Source organism: Meles meles, chromosome 8 (assembly GCF_922984935.1).
Source record: "Meles meles chromosome 8, mMelMel3.1 paternal haplotype, whole genome shotgun sequence".
NCBI lineage: Eukaryota > Metazoa > Chordata > Mammalia > Carnivora > Mustelidae > Meles > Meles meles.
In genome coordinates, this window is record NC_060073.1 from 11,089,501 (window position 1) to 11,116,402 (window position 26,902).

At 37.3% G+C, this 26,902-nt stretch overlaps 1 protein-coding gene, 1 long non-coding RNA gene and 1 other non-coding gene across 3 annotated transcripts; all 3 read right to left on the reverse strand.

Moving 5' to 3' along the window:
• Window positions 1-1,369: 1,369 nt before the first annotated feature.
• On the reverse strand, window positions 1,370-16,277 carry LOC123949015 (high affinity immunoglobulin epsilon receptor subunit beta-like). The gene is made up of 9 exons (XM_046016287.1): window positions 16,246-16,277; window positions 12,782-12,938; window positions 12,138-12,269; window positions 11,291-11,347; window positions 10,572-10,715; window positions 8,401-8,502; window positions 6,974-7,061; window positions 1,992-2,088; window positions 1,370-1,545 (listed from the first exon to the last, which is right to left on the reverse strand). Exons 2-9 carry the CDS (start codon window positions 12,935-12,937, stop codon window positions 1,503-1,505), a joined length of 819 nt encoding a protein of 272 aa, XP_045872243.1. The 5' UTR covers window position 12,938; window positions 16,246-16,277; the 3' UTR covers window positions 1,370-1,502.
• Window positions 16,278-20,785: 4,508 nt separating this feature from the next.
• On the reverse strand, window positions 20,786-23,437 carry LOC123949016. Its single transcript, XR_006820010.1, has 3 exons — window positions 23,320-23,437; window positions 21,623-21,679; window positions 20,786-20,901 (listed from the first exon to the last, which is right to left on the reverse strand). It is a non-coding gene; the product is annotated as an uncharacterized LOC123949016 (long non-coding RNA).
• Window positions 23,438-24,347: 910 nt separating this feature from the next.
• Window positions 24,348-24,456, reverse strand: LOC123950161. Its single transcript, XR_006820158.1, has one exon. It is a non-coding gene; the product is annotated as a U6 spliceosomal RNA (small nuclear RNA).
• Between the last annotated feature and the right edge of the window lie 2,446 nt (window positions 24,457-26,902).

Here is a 26,902-nt window from a genome sequence, read left to right on the forward strand (position 1 = left end):
TTCTAAAACCATTATTCATACAGAATTGCCTTTTGTATAATGTGAGTTATGAGTCCAATTTTACCTTTTCTCCCCCTTAATTTCACTTAAGATTATTGGTCCAACACATTGATTTTAATGATTATGTTTTCCCCCAGTCTACATCTATATCATCTATCATTTAACTGAAAGGAAAACCAGTGGCTCCTCAAACAGGATGAGTGAGGATTGTTTCTTAAGGATTGTTTACATCTGACTTTAAAATAGGGAGGGGGCACCTGGGTGGTTCAGCCAGTTGAGCACCCGACTCTTGATTTTGGCTGATGTCATGATCTCAGGGTTGTGAAATTGAGCTCCGTATCGGGCTACATGCTGGGCAGGGAGCCTGCCCAAGATTCTCCCTCTCCCTTTGCCCCTTCCCCACTCAACTGGCATTTTCTCACTCTCTAAAAATAAATAAATAAATAAATATTATATATTTGATTAAATTAATATATTTAATTATATATAATTATATAAAATATAATTATATAAAATATAATTATATGTTAAATTAAATAAAATAAAAAAATAATTGCTATATATTTGGTTAATTAAATATAATTAATTAATTCATTAAGATGAAAATAGGGAGAGTCTCCTGAATTGTCTCTTGGGCCCAGTATAATCACATTCCCTGACACCAGCCCCTTCAAAGCTAGCAATGGTGGGGCAGGCCCTTGTCACACTGGATCTCTGACTCTTCTTTCATTGTCGTGTCACCTCCATGTCCACAACCAGGAAGAGTTCTCTACTTTTAAGAACCCATATGATTATATTAGGCCTGAGAGACAATCCAGAATGCACAATCTTAATTCTTTTCTCAATGTTTGACTCACATTTGCCATGTAATATATGCAATGGTTCTAGGAATCAGGATCTAAAGAGCTTTGTGGGGCTATTCTGAATCCTAAAAATGCCTGTATCTGAGAAGGGTATCAAGGAACCCAGGAAGAAAAATATGTTATATTTTGCTTGACCTTGACTAAGAATTCATTGGCAGTAGAAATGTCCTGAATCTTCAGCCAGGGGGGCAGAATCTAAAAAAAAAATAGGGACACACAGAGATGTTGGAATAGGAAATAACCAACGTGCATTTCTTTGTCTCCTGTGAAAGGTTTGGCACAGCGTGGACAGATACGAGAAAATCTGAATCAAACAATTTATTTCTATTTATGCAGATTTGGGGACCATAGAATGAACTGTTTTATGATTCCTTGAAAAGTTGATAAATGGTATGGTAGGCAATCAAAAGAAAAATCCTCATCAGCAAATAAAATAAATCTTTATTATACTGTGTTTCCATCACAGATGGATCCCAGGTATATAAACTTAAGGACAGTCAGGCAGGTGTATTCTCACCGTCTTGGTTGTATGTGTTAAAAAGCCAAACAAGGGAGAATTAATAGGTCAAACTGATTGGAAATGCCAAACCACCATGATCTACTAAAATGTGACCTCATCATATACATGTTCAGGAGAGACTACTGAGGGGTTGTTGTCATTATTTGGTAAGAAAACCACCACCTGTGGAAACAGAACATTGAATCCTTATAGTAGCAGTTAGGGGGAAGAAGTTGTCCCACGTGCTTAGGAACAATATGGTCTCTCAGCACTTTCCTTCAGAATCCTGATACCTGGTGGGTCTACTATGTTCTCATTCTTGCTTTAACCCTCCTTCTTCAACAATACCAGAAATGACCTTCATATCAGAAAAAGAGGACTCTTCAGAGTCTAGGGACAGTTCTTTGGCTGAGTATGGTTGGCCATTTCCCTCCCTGTCCACCTGTACTATCTCCTTCAAAGATGATAAAGATTTATATATGAAACAACATTTTCCCACTTTCTTTTTTTTCCCACTTTCTCTTCCTAATACCTCCCCACAAAGAGAGGACACACACACACACACACACACACGCACACACATGGAGGCAGAGAGAGAGAGAGAACCCATAAAGACCCAGAGCACTCACCTTGTTGACAGAACAGGCCACCTTGCATGCATAGATAGAGAGATACAAAGTGATGCAGCCTTCTGCCAGAGAGGAACACCATTCCAGTCAGCATTCCCTGCAAAACAGATGGAAAATCCCCACAAGTTATAGAAGACAGAAAAGCAGGAGCTGTAAGAGGCGAGAATCGGGGCGGTTGTTGGCCAAATTTCACACCTGGTGGATTCCTGAATTCTCTCCCAATTCAAATACATCAAATAAACAACATAAAAATGGATCATTAAACTCTTCTTTTCCTCACAGGTTCAAGAAAATCGGGTAAGTCTGGGCATGTCCTTACTGATTTTCATTTGTTTGCCTGACTCCGCCCCACATCTCATGACCACTGTTGACTTCTTGGCTTACACGTACGTCTCCTTCCGTCTCTCAGCAATTGTTTCTCAGAACAGCCTGCATTTAACCCCCTGAACTTCTCCTCCTCTCTGGCTGCACATACATTTAAGAATACGAATGCACACTCCGCCGTCACTTCCGCTGGTTGTTCAGAATCCCTGAACTTCACAGAGCACCCAGAATACCAGTTTCCTTTTACTCCTCAGATAGTTTTTCTGACTGGTGTGAGGTGGTATCTCATTTTGGTTTTGATTTGTATTTACCTGATGCCAAGTGATGTGGAGCACTTTTTCATGTGTCTGTTGGCCATCTGGATGTCTTCTTTGCAGAAATGTCTGTTCATGTCCTCTGCCCATTTCTTGATTGGATTATTTGTTCTTTGGGTGTTGAGTTTGCTAAGTTCCTTATAGATTTTGGACTATATATAGTCCTTTATCTGATATGTCGTTTGCAAATACCTTCTCCCATTCTGTCAGTTGCCTTTTGGTTTTGTTAACTGTTTCCTTTGCTGTGCAAAAGCTTTTGATCTTGATGAAATCCCAATAGTTCATTTTTGCCCTTGCTTCCCTTGACTTTGCCGATGTTCCTAGGAAGATGTTGCTGCGGCTGAGGTCGAAGAGGTTGCTGCCTGTGTTCTCCTCAAGGATTTTGATGGATTCCTTTCTCACATTGAGGTCCTTCATCCATTTTGAGTCTATTTTCATGTGTGGTATAAGGAAGTGGTCCAATTTCATTTTTCTGCATGTGGCTGTCCAATTTTCCCAGCATCATTTATTGAAGAGGCTGTCTTTTTTCCATTGGACATTCTTTCCTGCTTTGTCAAAGATTAGTTAACCATAGAGTTGAGGGTCTATTTCTGGGCTCTCTATTCTGTTCCATTGATCTATGTGTCTGTTTTTGTGCCAGTACCATGCTGTCTTGATGATGACAGCTTTGTAATAGAGCTTGAAGTCTGGAATTGTGATGTCACCAACTTTGGCTTTCTTTTTCAATATTCCTTTGGCCATTCAAGGTATTTTCTAGTTCTGACAGCTTTAGATTTATTAAAAAAAGAAAAATCGAGAAGATAGTAAAGAGAGTCCCCATACCTCCCAAATCAGTTGACTTCTTATATTAATATAGAATGAACCATATTGATACATTATCATTAAATTAATGATACATTATCATTACCTTAAGCATTATAATTATTCAGATTTCTTTAGTTTTTATCCAGTGCCCTTTTCCTGTTCTAAGATCCTATCCAGGACACCACATTTATTAGCTGTCAATTTTCCTTAGGCTCCTCTTGGCTGTGACTATTCATGAGACTTCGTTTTCAATAGCCTTGAGAGTTCTGTGGAATACTGGTCAAGTATTTTGTAGAATGTCCCTTAGCTGGAGTTTGTCTGATATTTTCTCAGGATTAGACTAGAGTTTTGAGTTTTGGGGAGGAAAAATTCAGAAGCAAAATATCATTCTTATATCCAATCAAGGGTACATACTATCAACATGACACACTGTTGATGTTGACTTTAATCACCTGAGTACATTTTTTCAGTTTTTTCCACCTAAACTTAGCTTTTTCCTGAATTTTATTCTGTACTCTTTGGAAGGATACCTACAGCCACTGTGTGCAGCCCAGACTCAAGGAGTCAAGAGTTATGACCTACTGCTTTGAATGTGCAGTAACTACATAAGTTATTAGATATTCTGCACTGGGGCTTTGTCCATTTTCTCCCACTTCCTTGTGCATTCAATGATTCATTTGTATGAATTCATGAATACATACATATACCTTGGGTTATAATCAAATACTACTTTATTTTATTGCTCAAATTGCTTCTGTTTTCATCACAGTGGCTCCTGAGTCCCTTAGGTGTACCCCATCTTTGAGTCTCATTTTAAGCATTTCCTTGTTTTATGGCACGACCATATTCTCAGGGTCATCTTATGTAGTTCCTGCTCCAGTCTTGGAATCAGCTATTTCTTTTTTCTTTTTCTTTTTTTTTTATTTTTTTAATTTATTTATTCGACAGAGAGAGATCACATGTAGATAGAGAGGCAGGCAGAGAGAGAGGAGGAAGCAGGCTCCCTGCAGAGCAGAGAGCCCGATGCGGGACTCGATCCCAGGACCCTGGGATCATGACCTGAGCTGAAGGCAGTGGCTTAACCCACTGAGCCACCCAGGTGCCCGAAATCAGCCATTTCATCAGACAGCCCTGTTTCTTTTTAGTAGAGAATGGTATCAGAAATCCAGATCTGGGCTCTAGGTGTGCTTGTTGCTATTGGGATGTCATTTCTTTTAGGTTGTCTCAGCTAACAGAGCAAAGAAATATATGTACATCTATTAACTCATGTGTCTTAGTTGAGCTGCTATAACAAAATAATATAGACTGGGTAGCTTAAACACATTTATTTTTCACAGTACTGGAGGCTGGATGTCTGAGATCAGGGTAGCAGCATGGTCAGGTTTTTCCCTGGCTTCCAGATAGCCATTTTCTGATTGTATGTTCAAATAGAAGAGAGCAAAGAGAGGAAGCAAGCTCCATTGTGTCTTTTCTTATAAGGTACTAATTCCATCATGACAGATCCCCCTTTTTACCTCATTCCCTCACTAAGGCCCCAAACTCCAAAAACCATCATGTTGGGGATGAGAGTTTCAACATATGAATTTGGGATGGGGAAGACACAGACACCCAGTCCATAGTACCATGTTCATATACTTCCATAAAAGTTTATATCTGCTACAGATGGCTACAGATAGAAACAGATATTATACAGATATTATATGTTACATCTGGCTTTGGAAAAAAATCACAAGAAGTGCTAAAAAAAGGATAAAAGAAACCCTACAAATTTTTAGTAATTTTATTTTTTTTCACTGTTCCAAGATTCATTGTTTATGCACCACACCTAGTGCTCTATGCAATACGTGCCCTCCTTAATACCTACCACCAGGCTCACTCCCACCTTTTTTTTCTTTTCCAAAAGAAACCTCACAATTTTTACACATTTTAAAAACTGTTCTGTGACCCTGTGGACTATTTAGAAGTAAGTTGTTTAATTTCCAAATATTTTGAATTTCCAGTTACCACAATTCTGTTATTATCTGGGAACATGGTATGATTTACATTCTTTTAAATTTTTGAGTTGTGTTTCAACACATGAAGTAACCAACTGGTAAATATTCCTTGTAATTTTGAGAGAAATGTGCTGTTGTTGGATGGAAAAGTCTGTAACTATCAGTTAGATCAACCTGATTGATACTGCTGCTCAGGTCATCCATACCCTTATTGCTTCTCTGCCTGGTTGATATATAAGTTGCTCTAGAAGAAGTGTTGAGGTCTCCAAATATATTAGTATATTTGTCCATTTTTCTTCTTAGTTTTCTCCATCTTTCTCCTCAAATATTTTGGACTAGCCACAAGTTACCACTGAGCACTTGGAATATGGTTACTAAAACTAAGAAAATAGACTTGAGTTTTTTTTTTCTATTTTAAACAGTTTAAACTTAAATTGCCAAATGTGTCTAGTGGCTATTGTATTGTGTAGAACAGAAATGGAATTGTTTGATCTCATGAGACATAGTATTAATCTTACTGGACTTTGAAAACTTTTGGTTCTTTTATTCAGGAGGAATGGGGTAACACTTTGTCAGTAGGCCAATTAAACAACACAAGCTTTTATATATGAGCTTATTTATGTAAAATACCATCAGAAAAGCTTAATGTACTTAGAGTGATGCAGTATAGTTAATTAACCTAACACTATATTAAAGAAATACTATAGTTTATAGTATTTCATATAATCAAAAATATTTTTGATTATATTTACTGTTTTCTTTGATGGATATCCCAGTCTAAACTGAGTCAGCTCAAGCTAGACCATTTGAAAGATAAAGAAACTGATGTTTAGTCATGGAAGATACAGACCCAAAGCCACAGAGTGTAAAAGTGAGGGACCAAACATGCAAAGTATTTTCACAATTAGTTCAGGAAACTCTACGTTTCCTTCATTGTTTTCATCAAACATTAAACTTCGTAACTTTACGTCACCCTACATTTCCTGTCTCCCATACAGTGCTGGGAAGATGACCGTTTAATGGGCTGTGGCAAAAAGTGACACATGCTTCTTCCAGACCAAAGTATCTAATTGCCAAAGGTCTGATTTATAACTTTTTCTTTCCCTACCTTGGCAAAACTAAAAAAAAAAAAAAAGACTTTTTGAGAAATTATTCTATTTGGTAGAACCTGTATTAGTGTGGGTCTAAAGTAAATAGCTAACTAATAATGAACATGTAAAATAGGAAGTAAATGAACTTCTGATGTGTTAAGCCATCAATATTTCTAGGTTAAGTTTTTTTAATAGGGTGTAAACCTAGACTGTGATGACATCCAACCATAAGAAACAAAAAAAAGGTGGTGACCACCAAATTCTTATTATTATAAATGCCAGTTGCTATCTTTATGACTCTGATCCACACAGTTGTAGCCTCACATGTGTGTATTTATGCCTCAGTGGTCCCAGTATGAGCTTCTTGCTATCACTATGGTTCCAGAATACAAAAGAGCAGCCTCATGTTTGTTTGCTAGTATCTGCAGGATAACGTGAAGTTGTTTCTTTCTTACGTTGAAGTTCTTGATTGATTGAAGTTTGAGGGCACACGTCTTCGTAAATACTTTCAGAAGGTGTTTTCCAGCGAAATAATATAGAAATCTGTAAAAAAAAGGGGGGGGGGCAAAAAATAATCTGTAAAGTCTATAAAATAATCCATTAAGAATAATATAATCCAATTTGTCAGGCAACAACACAAAATTATTATGTATTTTGGTACTGCTGGAAATGGGAGAACAATATAATATTATGACTCTAAGTATATCTAGGATTTGTAAACAAATACCTAGCATACAGGAGTGGCTTTGGAATTAGGCAGTAGGATGAAGCAAGTTTGAAGAAAATTTTGAGGAGAAAAATTTTCAGTAACAAAACTTTGAGGAAGAAACTTTTGAGGAACAGTATAGAGAAAGCCTAAAATACCTCAAATGTTTGTTTTTCGAAATAAAGATTGTCAGTGTGGCTCAGAAAGAAGTGAGGAACACATTAGTGGAAACTGTAGAGACGGTCTTGTGTGCAGCAGCAGAAGTTTAAGAGAATGTTCTCTGACAGTTATGTGGAAAGCATAATTAGTAAATGGTAAACTTGGAAAACAAACTGAGGAGATTTCCAAAGCATTGAAGGTAAAGCCTCGTTTCTTCTTGCTTATAAGAAAAGGTGGAAGAGAAGAAATTCTACCGATGGGTGATACCTTTTGCCATGCCCATGGGTCCATCCCACCCATGGTCTTCCTTTCCTGATGGACTGCCCTGAGGAATTCAGACTTGCTTAACCAGACCTTTGAATGATGGAATCTAATGCTTATGATAAATGTTACATACTTCAAATGAGGGGAGTTCTGATGCCATAAACCTTTCCATTTTGTTTGAATTAACTCTAACTGACACAAAGTGTGGCAATAATTTCAACACACAAAAGAAGCAGGTGATGAGGTTGGGGAAAATATGCTGCTAGTTCTGTATTACCCATATTTGTTACATGTGATAATAAAACATAAAATTCTAGCTATATTTGTGTTTCTTAGCATATTGTATTTTCAATTGTATACACCTGTAATAATGTATTTTATCTCCTTCAGGTTTTAAATTAATTATACCTTGATTTTATTATTGTGATAGATACTTTGTGTATTCATAACACTGAAGAGTATAGTTCATATAGTAATTAATCAGTGGATGGAAGGATGGAGGGATGGATGAATGGATGTTATAATTCTTGGATATATACCCATGGGTGAGAATTTCTGTATGGACTAGAGGACTATACACTGTGTTTTCCAAGTGTGCTCAATACACAACTAGTAACTCTCAGGTCATCCATAGAATCATTTATAGTTTTGTTCTTATTCATTTTACCAAAGGTAAAAAAAAAAAAAGTCACTGACAATGTCATTTAATGAAATAGTTGAAATCATCCTCATGCTTCCAAGAACTGCACTTACCCAGTGAAGATCCTCGTCATTCACATTATAGTTGAGCATGGAGAGAGGAAGTGAAATTAAAATCTGCAGACAAGTTAGGATAATTAGGACAATCACAATTCCCTGTTAAAGGAAATAAAATGTCACACATTACTTTCCACCCTGATGATAGTTTGGAAAGTTTTATTTCAGAGTCCCATGTCGGACCCTCAAAAGGGAACACATTATATTATACAAAATGGTGGCATGAGGTTGGATCTGAACTCAGAAATATATGCACTGGGTGCCTGGGTGGCTCAGTGGGTTAAAGTCTCTGCCTTTGGCTCAAGTCATGATCTCACCGAGCCCCACATCAGGCTCTCTGCAAAGCAAGGAACCTGCTTCTCCCTCTCTTGCTGCCTGCCTCTCTGCCTACTTGTGATCTCTCTCTCAAATAAATAAAATCTTTGGAAAAAAAAAGAAATGTATGTGCTGCTGTAGAAAAACAAGAGCTGGAGATGACAGTCAGTATTCTTGAATATACTAATACAAGATGGGACGTTAAACTTGATGACATTTCAGAATTTGCAATGATTATTCCACTTTTTAAAATTATTATTATTATTGGTGGTAGTGGTGGGTTATTAGTTATACTATTACTGAAGTTATTATTAGTCTGTCATAGATATCAGAAATGTCGGGGCGCCTGGGTGGCTCAGTGGATTAAGCCGCTGCCTTCGGCTCAGGTCATGATCTCAGGGTCCTGGGATCGAGCCCCACATCGGGCTCTCTGCTCTGCAGGGAGCCTGCTTCCTCCTCTCTCTCTGCCTGCCTCTCTGCCTACTTGTGATCTCTCTCTCTCTGTCAAATAAATAAATAAAATCTTTAAAAAAAAAAAGAAATGTTGGCAATGCTTACAAAGCTGACTTCTCAATACAAATGGCAGAAATGGCAGGGGTTCACATCTCCCCAGTGAGGTATTAAAATTTTCTAGTTTTCCATTAGATTCAATTCTAATTAAAACCAGAAAGTTTGGGGCACCTGGGTGGCTCAGTGCATTAAAGCTTCTGTCTTCAGCTCAGGTCATGATCTCAGGGTCCTCGGATACAGCCCTACATAGGGCTCTCTGCTCAGCAGGGAGCCTGCTTCCCCCTCTCTCTCTCTTCCTACCTCTCTGCCTACTTGTGATCGATCTCTCTGTCAAATAAATAAATAAAATCTTTAAAAAACAAACAAACAAACAAAAAACCAGAAAGTTTCCTAAATTTAGTGCTCGCTTCGGCAGCACATATACTAAAAAAAAGAAAGTTTCCTAATTTAGAATACACTCTAAGGTGTGAAATTTTTTTGGTCATTTTCCTAGTAAGTGAAATGTGTCTTCCAATACTCTAGTGTTCCAATACTGGTTTCTTCTCCTCTGCCTCAGACCATTCATCTCCATTACTTTCACATGGCTTTATTGCAAAAAAGGATCTTCTCTTAGGTAGTGGCAAGTCAGAATAAATGTTCATTCTCCATGTAGCTTTGGGTAATATTTATTTTTAATTTCCTAATAATGATGAACATTATGATAGGAAATAATTTAAAAATAATAATGGATAAAGTAAAAATTACCCTAATCTTTGACTCAGATTTTTTTTAAAGGAGTTTATTTATTTGACAGAGAGAGTACAGCAGGGGGAGCAGCAGAGGGGGAAGCAGGCTCCCCACTGAGCAGGTAGCCAGACACAGGGCTCGATCTCAGCACCCTGGGATCTTGACCTGAGCCGAAGGCAGATGCTTAACCAACTGAGCCATCCAGGCACCCCCTTATTGAGCTGTTCTATGTGACCAAAGGAAAGATGCTTTACTTTTCTCACTAAAACTTCTTTGCAGAATATTAGGACAAGTTTGTATTAAGGCCTAGCCCATGTATGTATCTATTATTATGCCTATTATTATTATTCTTTGCAAATTTTGACTCAGATTTTAATATCATTCTATTTCTTCACCATTTTTTCTCAAAATTCAGCTCACAGAATTTGGGGCTCTTTGCTGTTGTAAAGAAATAGTTTTTTCTCTTTCTAAATGTGACACCAGGAGAGAGGCATCTGGAAGGAACCTGCAAGCAAGAATTTTTGTCATGTTCCCGAATATACCAATGATCATATCTCATCTTCATCATTCTCAGATAAGCATTCAGTCTTCCCAGAATTCAGGAGGATAATACTTACAGTTGCAACTGATTTGATGTCCAAACAGAGAGTTACCTTCTTGCAATCATAGTGGCCATTTTTTGTTAAATTGCATGACAGAATACAGATCCCAACAAAGGAGACCAAGGTGCTAAGAGTGTTAGCACCTAGATTCCCTCTCAGCTGAAAAAGAAAAAAGGGAAATTACTAGCTTATAAATTAAAGACCAGGGGTTTCTAGACCCTATAAAGAGAATTCTGACTTAACTTAGCCCTGGGATCTAGAAGCATTCATCATCCCTGTATCGTCAGTTCGGTTCAATGGCAAATCACAATCGGGAGATGCCATGGATAGGATAAAAACATTAGGGACATTTTAGCATCTCTAGTTTCTGACCCTGCATTAGCTCCTCCCTCCACTTGCTCAAGCCTAAGCCACGCTTTTTTCTTTATTAACATTGCGCTACCCCATACCATAAAAAAAAGGCTTAAATAGCTAGATAAAACTTTACTCATTCTTCTTATGGTGACAAGATGTGGGGATCGGAATTTCTAAAATCCCAGGAGATCCCGCTTGTCTGTATCTAGCCATAAGATGATCACATGAGTCATTGGGCCAACTGAACAGTTATATGATGAAATAAATGTACTACAAAACGATGAATCCCCTGTGTGACTGGGAGTCACATGGGAAAGTCAGAATGTTATAGAAGTTCTCATTTTCTCCCTGAATGACAAATGGAAAACTTGTTGGCTTACCAGTGGTTTTGTTTGCTTCTTGGCAGACACAACAGTCAGAATTCCAGAAATGATAAACTGTTTATAAAATAAGAAAGGTGTCTGGACGGTAGCAGCTTCTTCCAACTCACCCTCCCACCCCATTGTCAGATTCATATCTATCTTCTTATCTAGTGCCCCCCACCTCCCAGGCCATCCCTTCAGAATTTGGAAGATAGCAGACCCAGTTAAAGTGTGTGCATAACACAATTAAAGTAAAATAGGTATACTTTAATTCTTATGACCAGTGAAATTCCTTTAGCTAAATAAGAGAAGTGGACATTAAAAACCAGAGGGAAAATTACTTCTTCAATGTGGAGGAAATAAAATAAGTAGAGTAACTGTAATTCAAAGACACACTTTGGGGTGCAGAAAAGGGAGAATGTGAGCTCAGATTACATGGCATTTTTCTCAATGTATTTGGCCAAAAAGCGTGATGACTTAAGAAGAGTACCATGTCCCAAACCCCAGCAGCTTCTCTGATTCAAATATTATTACAAATAATATTACAAATATTATTATATATTATAATATTATATATATTATTATATATTATCAGAGACACTTCTTCCATGTGTCAAACACAGGATTTTCTCAAGCAAAACAACAAGATTATACTGAATAGCTTCATAGTATAGAGCAATGAATAGAATTTCAGGGCATTGTTTCATTGGGATGTATATTAAAGTTCAGGTTGGAAATTCAGTCTTCACTAAGTATTGTTGCAAGTATCCTAGAATTGACAAGATGCCATACAAGTTGTGTGCTGAGTTGATGAATGAATGAATACATGATTGATTAATTATAATTTGGGATGTGAGATACTCACAGACAATGCCCCCCAGAAGGAGAAGCCTGTGTAAATTGAGAAGAAAATGATTCTGTGCATTTCAGAATTAGGAGGAAGAAATCCAATTATCCCATAAAAGAAGCATTTCACACCAATCATAAGCTGAGCCATCTGGATAAGGGACAAAACAAAACAAATTACCAACCATCAAAATTAACAAAACAAACAAAATCTGTTTTAAAGATAATGGTGAGCATTTTTCAGGCAAGAGAATCACTTGGTCCAAACATCATGGTCATCCATAGGATTGACACCCTTGAATCTTATTAAAGATGTGCTAAGAAGAGTCAGATCCTGGAGAGTGTGTGTCCCCCCCCCCCCCCCCGCCAGAGGCCAGTCCATATGGGTCAACTTTCTTTAATAAGATACAGTCACAATGAGGCTCACCCAAGAGCTTAGGACTTTTATAGTCTCCTTTTAATGCACCCCTCCCATGCCCATATAAACATGGTCCCTTTCTTTTAATCAAAGTGTCTTTCTTCTACCCCACAGAATGGTTGACACAGGTCATAACCTAGGGTCTCTATCCCAACCACTTAATTAGCCAGAATAATCCTTCTCCCCCAATATATCCCCCAGTTTCTTCTGGTTCAAAATTCTTTATTAGTGGTCTACTTACTTACCCCCAGTGCTTCGAGATTCTCCTTCAGGAATTTCTCCACCTTGTCTAGTAGATATTTCAGGGTACTAGATATTTCTGTCTTTCCCAAGAGGGTACTTTGGTTTTGGTTTGGAGGAATGTCCACAGGCATCCTATCAGAAGCCAAAGTCTTGTTCATTCTGTAATAGATGGTCATCTGTTATTTGCGGCAGAGATGCACCATCATATGCCAAATACTGTTAATCTTATTATAATGGAAGTAGATACTGGGCTTTTTTTATCTGAGGTCTTTATCATATATGAAGAGAAGTCACTGGCCAAGTGATGTTCATATGTCTCTGCTGCTGACTCATATCACTAATGTGATAAACAACAGCGCAAATTAAGGAGAGAGATGACAGAGGTTGAATATCAAAACCCATGTAACTATAAGATATCCTCCCAGGTTAAGGAATGCTATTGTTTTTGTTTTTGTTTTTAAGTTGCATGTGGCCACAGACTTGTAAGAAATTACCCATCATGGGAGGTGTGATATATCTAAGTGATATATCCATGGTGGAGTGAAAATAATCTGGGATTTAGAGGCCAATAGAGGGATACCTGGGTGCCTCAGTTGGTTGGGTGTCTGCCTTTGTTTGGCTCAGGTCATGATCCCAGGGTTCTGGGACAAAGTTGAGCTCCGTGCTCAGCAGGGAGCCTGCTTCTCCCTCTGCCTGCTGTTCTCCCTGGTTGTACTCTCTCTCTCTTACACAAATAAATCAAACCTTAAAAAAATAAAGCCAAATAGATCTGAATTAAAGACATTTCCCTTGAATTTAATTAAATGTATCATGTAATTTATCATCCAATCCAAGTTAGTTTTGAGCATGAAAGAGAATAGGAGTAGTATCCATAATTATGCTAGGAAAATTGGAGATACCTGGTAATACATTATATAAAAGTCACCTTACCTTTAATTTCTGTGTGACAATGAATGCTATAATTAGTTGAAGCCCCAGGTTTGTCAACATAAAATATAATCATGCTTATGCCTAATAGGTGTGATACTAGAAATGACGCATCCAATTTTCCTAGTACCATCAGAGATATAATAAATGTGACGTAAATTCTCAATTATCTTCTTACGGAGTTAGGATGCACCCTTGTTGTCAAAAACAATGATGAATTTCCATGGTAGAGCAAACCCCAGAATGGCCACCCTTGAAAACTAACTCACCTTTAACCTTTTTTTCCCGAAAATATTAGCTTGTTATTTCTTTTTTTTTAATTAATTAATTTATTTTTATTTGTTTATTTACAGCATAACAGTGTTCATTGTTTTAGCATCACACCCAGTGCTCCATGCAGTACGTGCCCTCCCTATTACCCACCACCTGGTTCCTCAACTTCCCAACCCCCCCCGCCCCTTCAAAACCCTCAGCTTGTTATTTCTTTATCATCTTCTACTATATCAATTTTATGAATATTTGTTAACATTAAATTAAGTTTGGAAAATAGGGCAGACTTTATTCCTTATTGCATTGGTATTTATGAATTCTATCACTCTCCCTATTATGTTTTAACTTAATTTTGATAATACTTTATACAATTTCTTCTTATGTTTTCTCTTCCTGTTATTTTAATTACATGGAATTAGACCCATCATATAACTGCTTATGTATAAAATTCCTGGATCAAAGTGAAAACATAGCTTCTGACTCTTGAGATCCATGCCACATTTCTTAAAAAAAAAAAAAGAGGTAGCAGTGTACACTGGTCCCAATTATGTTTGTATGTATAAATTTCTTTGCAGTTCTAGTGAAAAAATTAAAATATCATGACATGGAATGCTTATGGGACACTTAAAATTAATCCTAAGTATTCAATTTTTCTAGTCACAGTAGTTGCTCTCAATTAAGCAGTTGAAACAGGAATTTATCTTATGTGATCACAACTAGAAGTGCTAACAAGAACATTTTTTTTCCTATTTCTTTAGTGGATGAGTCTTGTCCATTAATATTTCATAAATAAAGAGTATCTCATCAATCCGTTATTATATTTTCTTAAAATGTGACTCCTATATCCAAAGATGGTAAATAACTTACCCAAATTCACAGGCATATTTACAGATGTGGGACCAAAGAGCCAGAGCTCTGATAAGTAAGAATCTGCTTTTCAGATAAAGCCTGGTGCAGACTAACACATCCCTTACTTAGCCTTCTGAAGCCCACACATAACAGGTTTGAGTGTTTGAAAGCCATAAATTTCAGAGTAACTATGTTGGGGGAAAATGAACTGTGACTCCAAAAAGTATCTCCTGTCACTCCTCACTGCAAATGTCATTATTTACTCATCCATTCACTCAACAAATATGTATTTTAGGTTCAAAATATTGACCATAATATTTACTTTACTCACTACAATTCACTTTAATGATTTTTATTACAGATATGTTATTATATACTGTAATAGTCTATCAAATCTTAAGCCTGTCATTCAGCCTTTCCTTTTTAAGCTACCATTCAACTTTCAATATATTTTATAAAAGATTTCCTTTATTTATTTGACAAAGAGAAAGAGGGAGAGAGGGAGTGCACAAGTAGGCAGAGAGGTAGGCAAAGAGAGAGGGAGAAGCAGGCTCTCCACTGAGCAAGGGGCCTGATGCGGAACTCGATCCCAGCACCCCAGGATCATGACCTGAGCCGAAGGCAGTTTCTTAACCACTGAACCACCCAGATGACCCAACTGTTCAATATTTTGAGCAGGATTTTCACATTTACAGTCATCATCTTTCTAACAAATGCTGCTCTTTCACCTGTTGCCTAGTTAGAGAAGGACAGTGAAGTATTTCTTGGTTACTCCACAGTACAAAAACTAGCTTTGTTTACCACATTGCTCTCAACTTAAACATTAACTTCAAAGCCCTATTACCTTTTATAAGTTAACACAGCTTCAAACCCACCTAATCCTCTCTATTCTACCTCTACAAAATTAGTTATAAAACTTTCATGATTCTCACCAAGAATACTATCGTGAACTTAGCTGGCTCACCATGTCCAGGCTTGAAGTTCTGAATTGCACTTGCAGACTGTAAACAAAAAATTTCAATGTCACAATTCTAACCAAGTTATTCCCCTGGATCATAAATTGGGTCTGCTAGAAAATAGGACTGGAGACAAACTTCCTTCTTAATGTTGAGCCTTACTATCTATCTGCTGATGCATAAAGGGTGCTTGCATAATCAGGAAGTCAGAAAGCAGGAATGAAGACAAGATCAAATGTGTCTAAGCCACTGAAACTTTCTGCATTATCTACAAAAAAAAAAATTCCTGAAATATTCGGCACTGAGTATCTACCAATAATGGAAAGAAAGGAAGAACTGTTTCTGCTTTGAGCCCACATTCTGTCCAGTGTGTCTGTCAGGTTCTACATCTGCGCCTCTCAGAACATAGACAAAAGTACATTCTGGTGCTCTGGATAATGGAAAAAAAAAAAAGTTCAACCTACCTAGGTTTGTTCCACCACAGGGATGTGGGAGCCTGTAGTCTTCTTAAGCTTATGTCTCTTCTGTGACTATCAAGGACTGTACGTATGTGTGGGGGAGGAAAATTTATGTTTTGATCTCTGCGTTTCCTCATTTGCTGTATTTCCACACCTAGAACTCCTGATAAGCAGTTCTGATGTTTTCAGACAAAGTTGATATACATAATGTTTTGTTCCACAAAATCAAAAGCATTATGACCATAATCCTCAATACTGATAGTTTTATTTCCATACATTCTCTTTCTATTAATCTGACAAAGACTGTATTTGTTCTTTTAACTCACTAAATAAAATTATTTCCTTCAGAGCAATTTCTAGGAAATTCATAGTTCCAACCAACTTCTCTTGGTCTTTGCTTTAGTACCTTATTAACTATATGTCGCTAAAATAAAATAAGTATAAACAAAACAAAAAATAAAAATATTTCCAATGATAGTTAAATTTCAGGAATATCTATCTATCTACCTACCTACCTATTATCTACCAACTCAATGATCAGGCTCAAGTATACCAAACAAAGTATTAACAAATAACTGTATTAAGATGATGTTACAATAAAAATCAACAAAGTGGATTAAACTTCATTGAGAATGACCAAGGGAAAAAGATAGAAGACAAAAGTTATCAATGTAAGGAATGAAAGAAGGGATATCACTGCAGAATGCAGAGATGTTAAAAGGAAATAAAGAAACACTTTGAACATATTTATGAAATAAATTTAACATCTGGAAGGAAATGGAATTACTTGAAAGACACAAATTATGAACATTGACTCAAAAATAGATAACCTCAATAGTTTAATATCTATTAAAGAAATCTAATGTATAGACAAAACCATTACAATGACAATAGCAAAACCAACTCCACCTGGTTAGCCATATCACTGGCTAATTCCACCAAATACTTAAGGAAAAAAGTAATTCAGCATAATCCTTTCTATTTTATGAGGTCAGCATTACTCCAATACCAAAACAAGACAAATATATCATAAGAAACACATAGAAATAACTTTCAATATAGATGCAAAAATCATTAACAAAATCTTATCAAATCAAATCCAAAAGTATATCAAAGGATAATACACCAGAATTGATGGGGTTTATTTCAAGAAAGCAACACTGGTTTAACAAAAAAAAAAAAATCAATGTATACAATTCACCATATTGTCAGAATAAATATGAAAGCCCGTATGATCTTCTCAACATACAGAAAATGTATTTGACAAAACTTATTTATTCATGATAAAGAAAAAACTCAAAAAACTAGGAATAGATGGGAATTCCTATTATCTGAAAAAAGCCATATACCAAAACCTACAGTTACAACATACCCAATACTGACCTACTGAATGTACTCCCTTGTCCCCCAGTACTACTGTGTCTGCCCTCTCCACTCCTGTTCAACATCTACTGGAAGTCACGGCCAATATAATATGACAAGAAAAGAACAAAAGACCTACAGCTTGGAAATTAAGAAATGTAAATGTCCCTATTGAAGATATAATTGTACATGTGGAAAATGTGGCTGCTAGTGGCAAAACAGATTTCAAGGGGCTCCTAACCTGACAGAGGGTCTTGGATGTTTTGTATGCTTTGAACGGTTCAGTAAAACTTAAAGAGGTAAATGTAAAAGTGGCAAAGAATATCCTAGAACGCATTCTGGGTCCTCTGGATCAAAGACACTCACTGAGGTCATATCACAGCAGACAGCACTGCATCCAAATGCAGACAGCAACACCGAGATGATGAATCCCAAGATGATGAGGGTGAGTGTCATAAAAAAAAATCCCCTGCAAATTAAAATCACGCAGGGAGGAAAGATGGAAGGACTGAGCAAGGGAACGCCTGGCATGGATCCTGCGGGTTCTCCTTCGTAACTAATTGACAGATTGTCAATGGCAGTAAAATATCCCACTCTGGCCACCTTCAGATAAAATCTGGGCAGAGATACACATAATTACTCTAATTTATAGACTCCCAAATTTGCAATTTCATTCATTTATAATTTTCACATGGAAGAAGTGAGATTCTCTTAACCAATTTTTTTTCTCGGCATAACCCATTGGTAAAGAGCCTGCACATTTGCAAGTCATGCTTTACTGAGGTGTCTAAAAATTAAAACGTTTTAGGATCCCTTTATATTCTACAGTACTTTTCACCATATAATCAAGGAGATCAGTGTCGGTTTTATTAAACAGATACTTTCTAGAAAGGATCCTGGACTTTGTCTATAATTATGTCTATAATTATGCTGAATGGACTAAACATCTAGATTTCTCTTTACCTTAATAAAGACAGCAATTACAATTATTGAGTGAATTCATTGGCGGAAGGTCTGCCGTAGCAGAGGACAGTTTCACAAGCCACTGGCGGAGGTCTGTGCACTGTCAGCTAAAGCCCCCACCTCTGATGTGGATGGTTTCGTTCAATCCATGTTCTACCAACTTGATGTCTTCTAAGTCATCTTTTATGATGCTGATCAGGTGGCTGAGGCCTTTCTGTTGTTGAGACCATTCTGGTCTCATCTCAAATAAGGGTTTTATTTAGCTCACCTGATGTACTTAAGTCCTAACATTACCAATAATTTATAGTTCAGAGATATTTACTCACTCAGGGTCGAGGCCCTGACTTTTTTCTCCAAGTGATTTGTCAGTTTTAAGCAGTGCCCAATTGCCCACTTGTGATGAGAAAGACGTCTGCAAGGAATTACATATATATATGGATAAGTACCAGGAGATTTTTTTCACTGGATCTGTCAATACTTACAGTCACGAGATAATGAGCTGATATGTTTAAGAAGAAGTAATGGGATAGGATCACTCTGAGTGCAAGGATTTTTAGTGACAGTCCTGTTGATACGGCCGCCACAGTGTTTGCTCCAACGCTGACACAGATCTGAAAAAGAATCAGAACCTGTTCTTCTACGCTTGAAACTGGCAAGTGATTGTACATATGTGTACATTTTATTTAAAGTTCAAATAAAATTGAAATTCATAAAACTTATGCACAGGGTTGCTATCTGCTACTGGGTAATTTCTCATCTGAGCCGGACAGAGACAACATGACCTGTGGGGAATAGGGAAGGAATCATTCTGGGATCTCAACTCAAGGCAAAGAGAAACCTGGGAATTGGAGACAGCTTGATCATTTTGGAGACAAAGGTTGGTGTACGCTATGCCTGTCTTAATTTTCTGAAACTGTAGATAAATGTACCATTTGTTTTGTTGTCTTCTTTCCAGACACAATAGACACAGTTCCGGATATGATTAACTGTAAAATGTTGAAGTTCAATGAGTTAGTCTGTGAATACATCATTCTGTAATCTTTTTTCCTGACACCAAATACCTCTCAATCCTTTTCCCTGAATTTTGTACTTATAAATGATAACTATTAAGGATTTTACATATATCCTAAGTAATACAGAAATCAAAGTGATTCCAACTGACTTACGAAAATTGGTCCCAAAAGGAAAATGAAGGCATATGCAGTGTTCCCTGGGCCTAGATATCATTCATAGAATGAAAGGAAGACTTGTACCATAATCCACAGATAAATATTCATTAGGCCGATCATGATTTGGCTCACCTAGAAAATGAGAAAATGCCTTTGAGTTAGGAGGAATAAGCTTTAGAATTATTTGCCCCACATTTGGAGGTTGTAAATAATTCAGCATTCCTTTAATTTGGAGAATTCCATGACCAGTGCTTAAATTTTCATGCAGTGTTCCCAAATATAAAACAGTTTGTTGATCTGGCTAAATGGCATATGTGATTTCTTATTTGAAATTCCTATTTTTCTCTTGATTTGGGAATTATTTGCAAACACTCCAAATTCTCCTCTCAGGTCATCATGTAGCTTTGATCCAGAGAAAATTTAAGGGAATATGAGCCACCTCAAAATCCCTAGAGAACTTTCATTGTACTTACCCCAAGAATAACTGGCTTCCCCTTTTGGAAATTCTGTAGGTTGCTCTGTGCCTCCTGAGGGAAAGGCATTGGTCCAGACTGGCCCTGGCGAATGGCTTGGTCTCTTTGTTGAAGATCCATAGTTATGCCCCTTGATGCCGTTGGTCTTCACAGCCTGTGGGTTGTGATGTTGAGTCACAGGTGGTGTTGAGTCACAACACATGATTGGCATGTGCTGACCAGAAAGATCAGGTAAAAGGATTAGTCTCTTTGGTTCCATGCAATAGTGTTCGCAAATATTTCAAAGTAAAAGGTAGGTACTGTGCTAAATGTAAGAAATTAGGCCATGTAATTGTTTCAATTCTTTTTTTCTTCATTTTATTTCTTTTCAGTGTTTCAGTGTTCCAGTGCATTGTTTATGCACCAAACCCAGTGCTCCATGCAATACTTACCCTCCATAATACCCACCACCAGGCTTAAGAGTGGGAAAGCTAACATTTATTATTTAGCAATGTACTTCAAGCAGGTCCAAATGGCATATTCTCTCTTATCTTGAGTTCCAGAAAGGCTATGTAAGGAATCTAGACTTACATTATAGGAAAGCTGAGGATCTTAGCCTTAGTGCATGTGTCTTATGGATCTTTTTGTCTTGAAATAATGTTGACCATCTTGGCCATGCAGCTGAAAATTAATATTGCCCTCTAGTCCTGGTATTCCTGCCCCATGGAGAGACAACAAAGTATTTGTTACTTTGTTTCTGTGTTTTGCTGTATAGAATTCTTTCATTTACACTTCTGTTCCTAGGTAGTATCTGGCATAGTTATTTTTGTTCTGTCTCTAGATTCAGGCTTCTTCTGAAGTTTAAGAACTAACAGCATTTGACTCAACAAGCAACAATGTAACATGCATGCTCTTAGACTCAGAGTTTGCTCCCTCTTGACACTCCTGACTGGCTCACCACATGAACTACACACAACTGACTCACCACACAAACTGCACACAACTCGCCACACATCTTTGCACTCGCATAGCTGGGTTGGTGGCTCGGTACCACATCTGTCTGAGCCTTCAAATCTTTGTTTTTCTACTCATGATCTGCCTACAGAAATGTTAAGCAAAATACCCACATATTAGGAGTGCTTTTCTTCTCTGACAGCAAGAAATCTGTTTTATTATTTGAACACATGGACCATCCTGAGTATAAACAAAAAATAGTATAGCCTTTTCTGTCTTCATCATGATGGCAATGGATACTATTTCGTGTACATTTCTCTTTGAAGTGAAATCATAGGAAACTTGGTAGAGTCCATGGAGCTAGAATTTCACTTTTCCTCTAGAACTGTAAAAATTTCTAGCTTTATGGTGTACTGGTATGTTCAAATTTATCAGAAAGTATATTAAAATAATAGCAATAAAACAAATATTTCTTCTACCTACCTTTATTAAATTCTGTAAAATCTGATGGTTCTTCTACAGAAATTAAAGCCTTTTATTCTGAGGAGATTGGCCAAACAAAAAGGAAAAGAAAGGAAACATTATACAGTTGAACCTTGAACAACACAGTTTTGAACCTTGCAAGTCCACTTATATGTGGATTTTTACAGTATGATAGTACAGTACTAAAAATATATTTTCTCTTCCTTATGATTTTCTTAGTAACATTTTCTTTTCCTTAGTTTACTTTATTGTAAGAATATAGTATATAATACATATAACATAAAATGTATGTGTTAATTGACTCTTCATGTTCCTGGCAGGGCTTCCAGTCGACACTGGGCTATTAACAGTTAAGTTTTGGGGGAGTCCAAAGTTATATCGGATTTTCTACTCTGGGGAGGGAGGGTGCCCAGAACCCCCCTGTGTTGTTCAAGGGTCAGTAGTAATTACTTTCAAATGGAAAATGGGATGGAAAAAATCATGCATATTTGAAAGCTAGTATTTAATTTTTTTTTTAAATTTATTTGACAGAGAGAGATCACAAGTAGACAGAGAGGCAGGGAGAGAGAGAGTGAGAGGGAAGCAGGCTCCCTGCTGAGCAGAGAGTCCGATGCGGGACTCGATCCCAGGACCCTGAGATCATGACCCGAGCCGAAGGCAGCGGCTTAAACCACTGAGCCACCCAGGCGCCCCGAAAGCTAGTATTTAAATGTTGAATTTGTTTAATGCAGACCAGTGATCCTTTCTATAGAATTATTCATGATGTTCTGACTTTATTCCTACCCTTGTTTCAATGACAGTTACTGCCTTCTCATACTCAAAATCTCTGTTTTTATTACCAACAGAGAATCTACCTTAAGTATGAAAATAAATGTGTATTTTTTCTTATTTCTTGATAACATTGTAATTAGTATGATACTGCCCTTACTATCTAATTTAGTTTTTTTTTAAATCTTTAATCCTGTTCCTTATTATTAGTCATATCTGAAGCAAAAATACTTTTCTCTGAACAAACTGTAACTCACTTTTCATGATGGTAGAATCAACATCCTAAAAAATATTTTTTTTCATTGATACCTGATAAACAAAGCAGTCTTTGGAACTGAGAGTCCACTCAATGCCATATAATTTTTTTCAACAAGAGTAATGATCATTCAAAGCATATAATTCCAGATCAAGACCATCCTCCTTTTGGATCAAAGTACTTTCATTGACCAAAAAAAAAAAAAAAAAAGTCAAATGTCATTACATAAAATTGAATAAAGCAGCACTAAAAAATACTAGCAAGCCAGACTTACAGACTAGTAGAAAGCTACTCTGTGTTGTAAATTCTAGATAGTATATGATTTTTAGGCCAATTCTTTTCTGTCTTTTGAAAATGACTACATGGCTGAGATGGTTTTAGAGAACAATCTGGAATGGTTCTATAAATCTTTAAAATTGTAACATTAAGTTTGCTACTAGAGAGTCAAGCATTTTTTTAATGAAAAAAAAATCCCCTTAGACATTTATGTCCTTCTCAAATAACTAGTTTTATAAAAAGTAGTTTTTATAAGATTATTCTACGGCTATGGTTTCCTCCTAAGAATAATTTCAGGAAAAGTAGTATGAGTCTTAGGGCCTGGCATGGAACTGACATGCCCTCTCACAGGCCAGAGGAACAGCCATGTAAATAAGAATAAAAGAAAAATACACACCTTTGTCCGAAAACAACATTCGGTCTTAACTCGGTATCTGTACAGGACCTGGGAACACCAGTACCTTAGGATCGATCTCAGAGGCTTTTCAGTGAAATTCCCCCAAAGCGGCAAGCAGTATACGATCTGTGTCTCTATCAGACACTATAGGCTGTGGGAATTTGGTATATGTAGGTTTTGTTCAATAAGACAGAATGAAGAGATAATGATACACCACCCTAAAAGACATCTTTTTGCTCTGTGTTTCTTGCAGATGGGTTTCTACGATGGGGTAAAATGCATGATGCTGACAGAGATAATCATTTATCTCTATGCTTCAGATAGCCACAGTCTTGAGTGCCAAAGCTTTGCACACTCTTTTCTCAGTGTGAGGGCAAATCTTAATTCCTATTTACCTACCACTCCCCAAAGACCTCACTAATGAAACACATGCTTACTGTTTGGGGAAATATTTTGACTTATAATAAAACCTTGATTTGCCCATAGAAATCCTCACCTTTAATAGAAAATATGGGATTTTTTCATAAATATGGGGTTTTTACTTTCTTGCCTCCCAAATTATACTTCATATGTTTTGCTAACAACACTGGTTCCTCTGTGATAATGTTAGCTTCCTTGACAAATAATAATAGAAAAATAGCACACAATATTTATAGAGCCCATGTCAGGAAATCCAAAGATGGGAGTAATGTGTTATTTGTCCACATCTCTGGAGTTATATTCTCCAAAAGTATAAGGGAGCCTTTGCATGTTCTATAGTCTTGGCTAAATTATCCTTTAACTTAGAAAGAAAGTAGAAATCTGTCATCCCCTCCACTCTGTGACTCCTCTGGGTTCTTTTGCAGTACTTATGGTTACCATCATGAATTATGGAGAATCTCTGTACCACCACCCTTGCCGTCCTTCAAGGCATCATAACCTGAGGTAAAGCTTCTAATAGGGAAAAGGATGTTCTCTTCCTCTCCTGGTGTCTGTCTACAACTGTACAAAATGTTCCTGTTCTTGTTATCTTGTGCTTAAAATCTGTCAAAAGGAGGGCTCTGCCTTTTCTTCACAAACCTGAGTGTCCTCCTTGTGCAGAGGTCACGCAAATCTTCTTGGATTGTTCCAATTTTAGTATATGTGCTCCTGAAGCAAGCCCTGCTCTGCCTTTTCTTAACTGGAAGAATTTTCAGTACCGTATTCTTTAATTCACTGAAAAGTTCTGTTATGCAAGGAGTTTGACCTCTTTCAACAACTTTTTCTCCACCTATGGGGAGGACCATATGGTTTCTGCCCTTTACTCAGAGCTGTAAAACAACCTTGCACAGCCGGGATAGACTGGCATGGTTAGGACATGCTTTTTTAAATATGTTCTTGGTTTAATTTATTAATATTGGTAAGGATCGAAGTTCATGTAAATGTATTTTATTTTCTTATGATATTTTGATCTGTTTTGGCTGGGAGGGGGAGACCTGGTTACTGCTTGCCTCAAAAATAAGCTCTGTTTTTCTTCCTCTTAGATTTTCAGAAAGTGTTTGCATATTATTGGTATTATTTCTTTTTTTTTAAATGATTTTATTTATTTATTTGACAGACAGAGATCACAAGTAGGCAGAGAGGCAGGCAGAGAGAGAGGAGGGAGCAGGTTCCCTGACAAACAGAGAGCCCGATGCAGGGCTCCATCCCAGGACCCTGAGATCATGACCTGAGCTGAAGGCAGAGGTTTTAACCCACTGAGCCACCCAGGTGCCCCAATTAGTATTATTTCTTCATTGGATGTTTGATAGAATTGCCCATCAAAGCCATACCCACCCAATCTTCTCTGTGTGACAAGCCCTTCAATTATGAATTCAATTTCTTTTCATCATACAGGTCTATTTTATTAATCAGAGTCCTCCAGAGAAATAGAACTAATAAGATGCACCAATATGGACAATGAAATTTATTACAAAGACTTGGTATGTGTGATTGTGGAGGCTGAAAAGTCCCAAGTTCTGCAATCAGCAACTAGGAGACCAGAGATCCAATGTGTAGTTCGGGTCCAAATCCAAAGACCTAAGTAACAGGAGAGCCTACTACAAGGTAAGGTGTTAAGGACAGGGTTTATTTTTAATTATTTACATTTCATTGTTATGTATATTTTGTGGCGAATGCATCAGAAAAAATCACACTCCTGCACAGGTGGCCTATTGCATAACTCCAAGTAGCAGTCACAGTATGGTCTGCAATGAATGACTTCCCAGAAATTGTACAGATCAGTGGTCCTGAGACATGTTTTACAGGAGCAGACCATTGTCCTAAATCTTCAACAGGCTTCCTGATGTGTCTCTTTCTTCATGCTAAGAAGATTTTGACATGATGATAGTCCCGATGACATAAGCATTGTATGCTTAATTCATTATATTCAAAAGTAATACATTGATGGAAAGACTAGTCGCCCCACCAAAGCCAACATTAACAGAACTATGACCTTCATATTGTTGAGGACAGTTTAGCCCCCCCTTTGCTATGTAGACACTGATATATTTTCAAGAGCACAAACTAGAATAAATCTAGGAGCTGCTCATTGAAGGGGTATATTAAACAACTTAAATAGGTTGGGAAGCCACGCCATCACAATCATGATATACAGAAGTTATGGAAAGTCCACACTTGTTGGAAGATAAGTCAGCGACCAGCTGTGGAGAAATCGGGACACACAACAGGTGAGCATATGGTGTTTCTTTCGCTCATGGCCTTAGGTCTCCTGATGTCCTATGGATCCTTCAGGCTACTTTTGTCTTCTTCTCATCCAAACATCTACACTTACTTAAGCACCTCCTCAATTTGTGCCCAGTCCAATCTTGTGCGTATGGATCGTAGGGGCAAAACTGAGCACCAGGGGCTTCTACTACAGATGTTTAACCTGAAGCAGGGGACTTTTATATGTTTTGTACTGCTTAATAACAATGAAGAGGTAAATGTAAAAATGGCAGAGAATGTCCCAGAACACATTCCAAGTCTTCTAGACCGCAGACACTCACTGAGATCACATCACAGCAGACAGCACTTGCATCTAAATGCAGAGACACTGAGTGGGCAAGTCTAAGCACAAAGAGGATGGGCCTCAAAATCATAATCCCCTGCCAATTAAAATCATGTATACAGGGATGCCTGGCAGGCTCAGTCGGAAGAGCACGAGACTCTTGATCTCAGGATCTTGAGTTTGAGCCTGATGTTGGGTGTAGAGACAACTTAAATACAATTTTAAAACAATGTAAATAACTCTTAAAAAATAAACTAAAATCATGTATAAAGGAAAGATTGTAGGATTAAGCAAAGTGAGTTTCTTCCATTGGCACTGCTTGCTGTCCTTCATAAGTGATTGGCATTTCTCAATGGTGATAAAATGTCTCATCCTAGCTTCCTCGACAGATCAAATACAAGTCAATGTGCAGCAAAATTAACCACATATTATACAGATGCTCAAATCTGCAGTTATATTTACACAATGACGTGAGCTCCTATTATCTGTGTTTTTCCTGATACCACTAACATGAAAAATTGTTGATTAGCAAAACATTGCTTTATTGAAGCTTACGTGATTTGGAATATCTTATCA

Coding starts and splice junctions, on each gene's coding strand:
- LOC123949015 (XM_046016287.1), bottom strand. CDS start 12,937: ATGAACAAGACTTTGGCTTCTGATAGGATGCCTGTGGACATTCCTCCA. Junction 10,716..11,290: donor AGAAGCAAACAAAACCACTG/GTAAGCCAACAA, acceptor TTTCTTTTTCAG/CTGAGAGGGAATCTAGGTGC. Junction 2,089..6,973: donor AATCAATCAAGAACTTCAAC/GTAAGAAAGAAA, acceptor TCTGTTTTGCAG/GGAATGCTGACTGGAATGGT.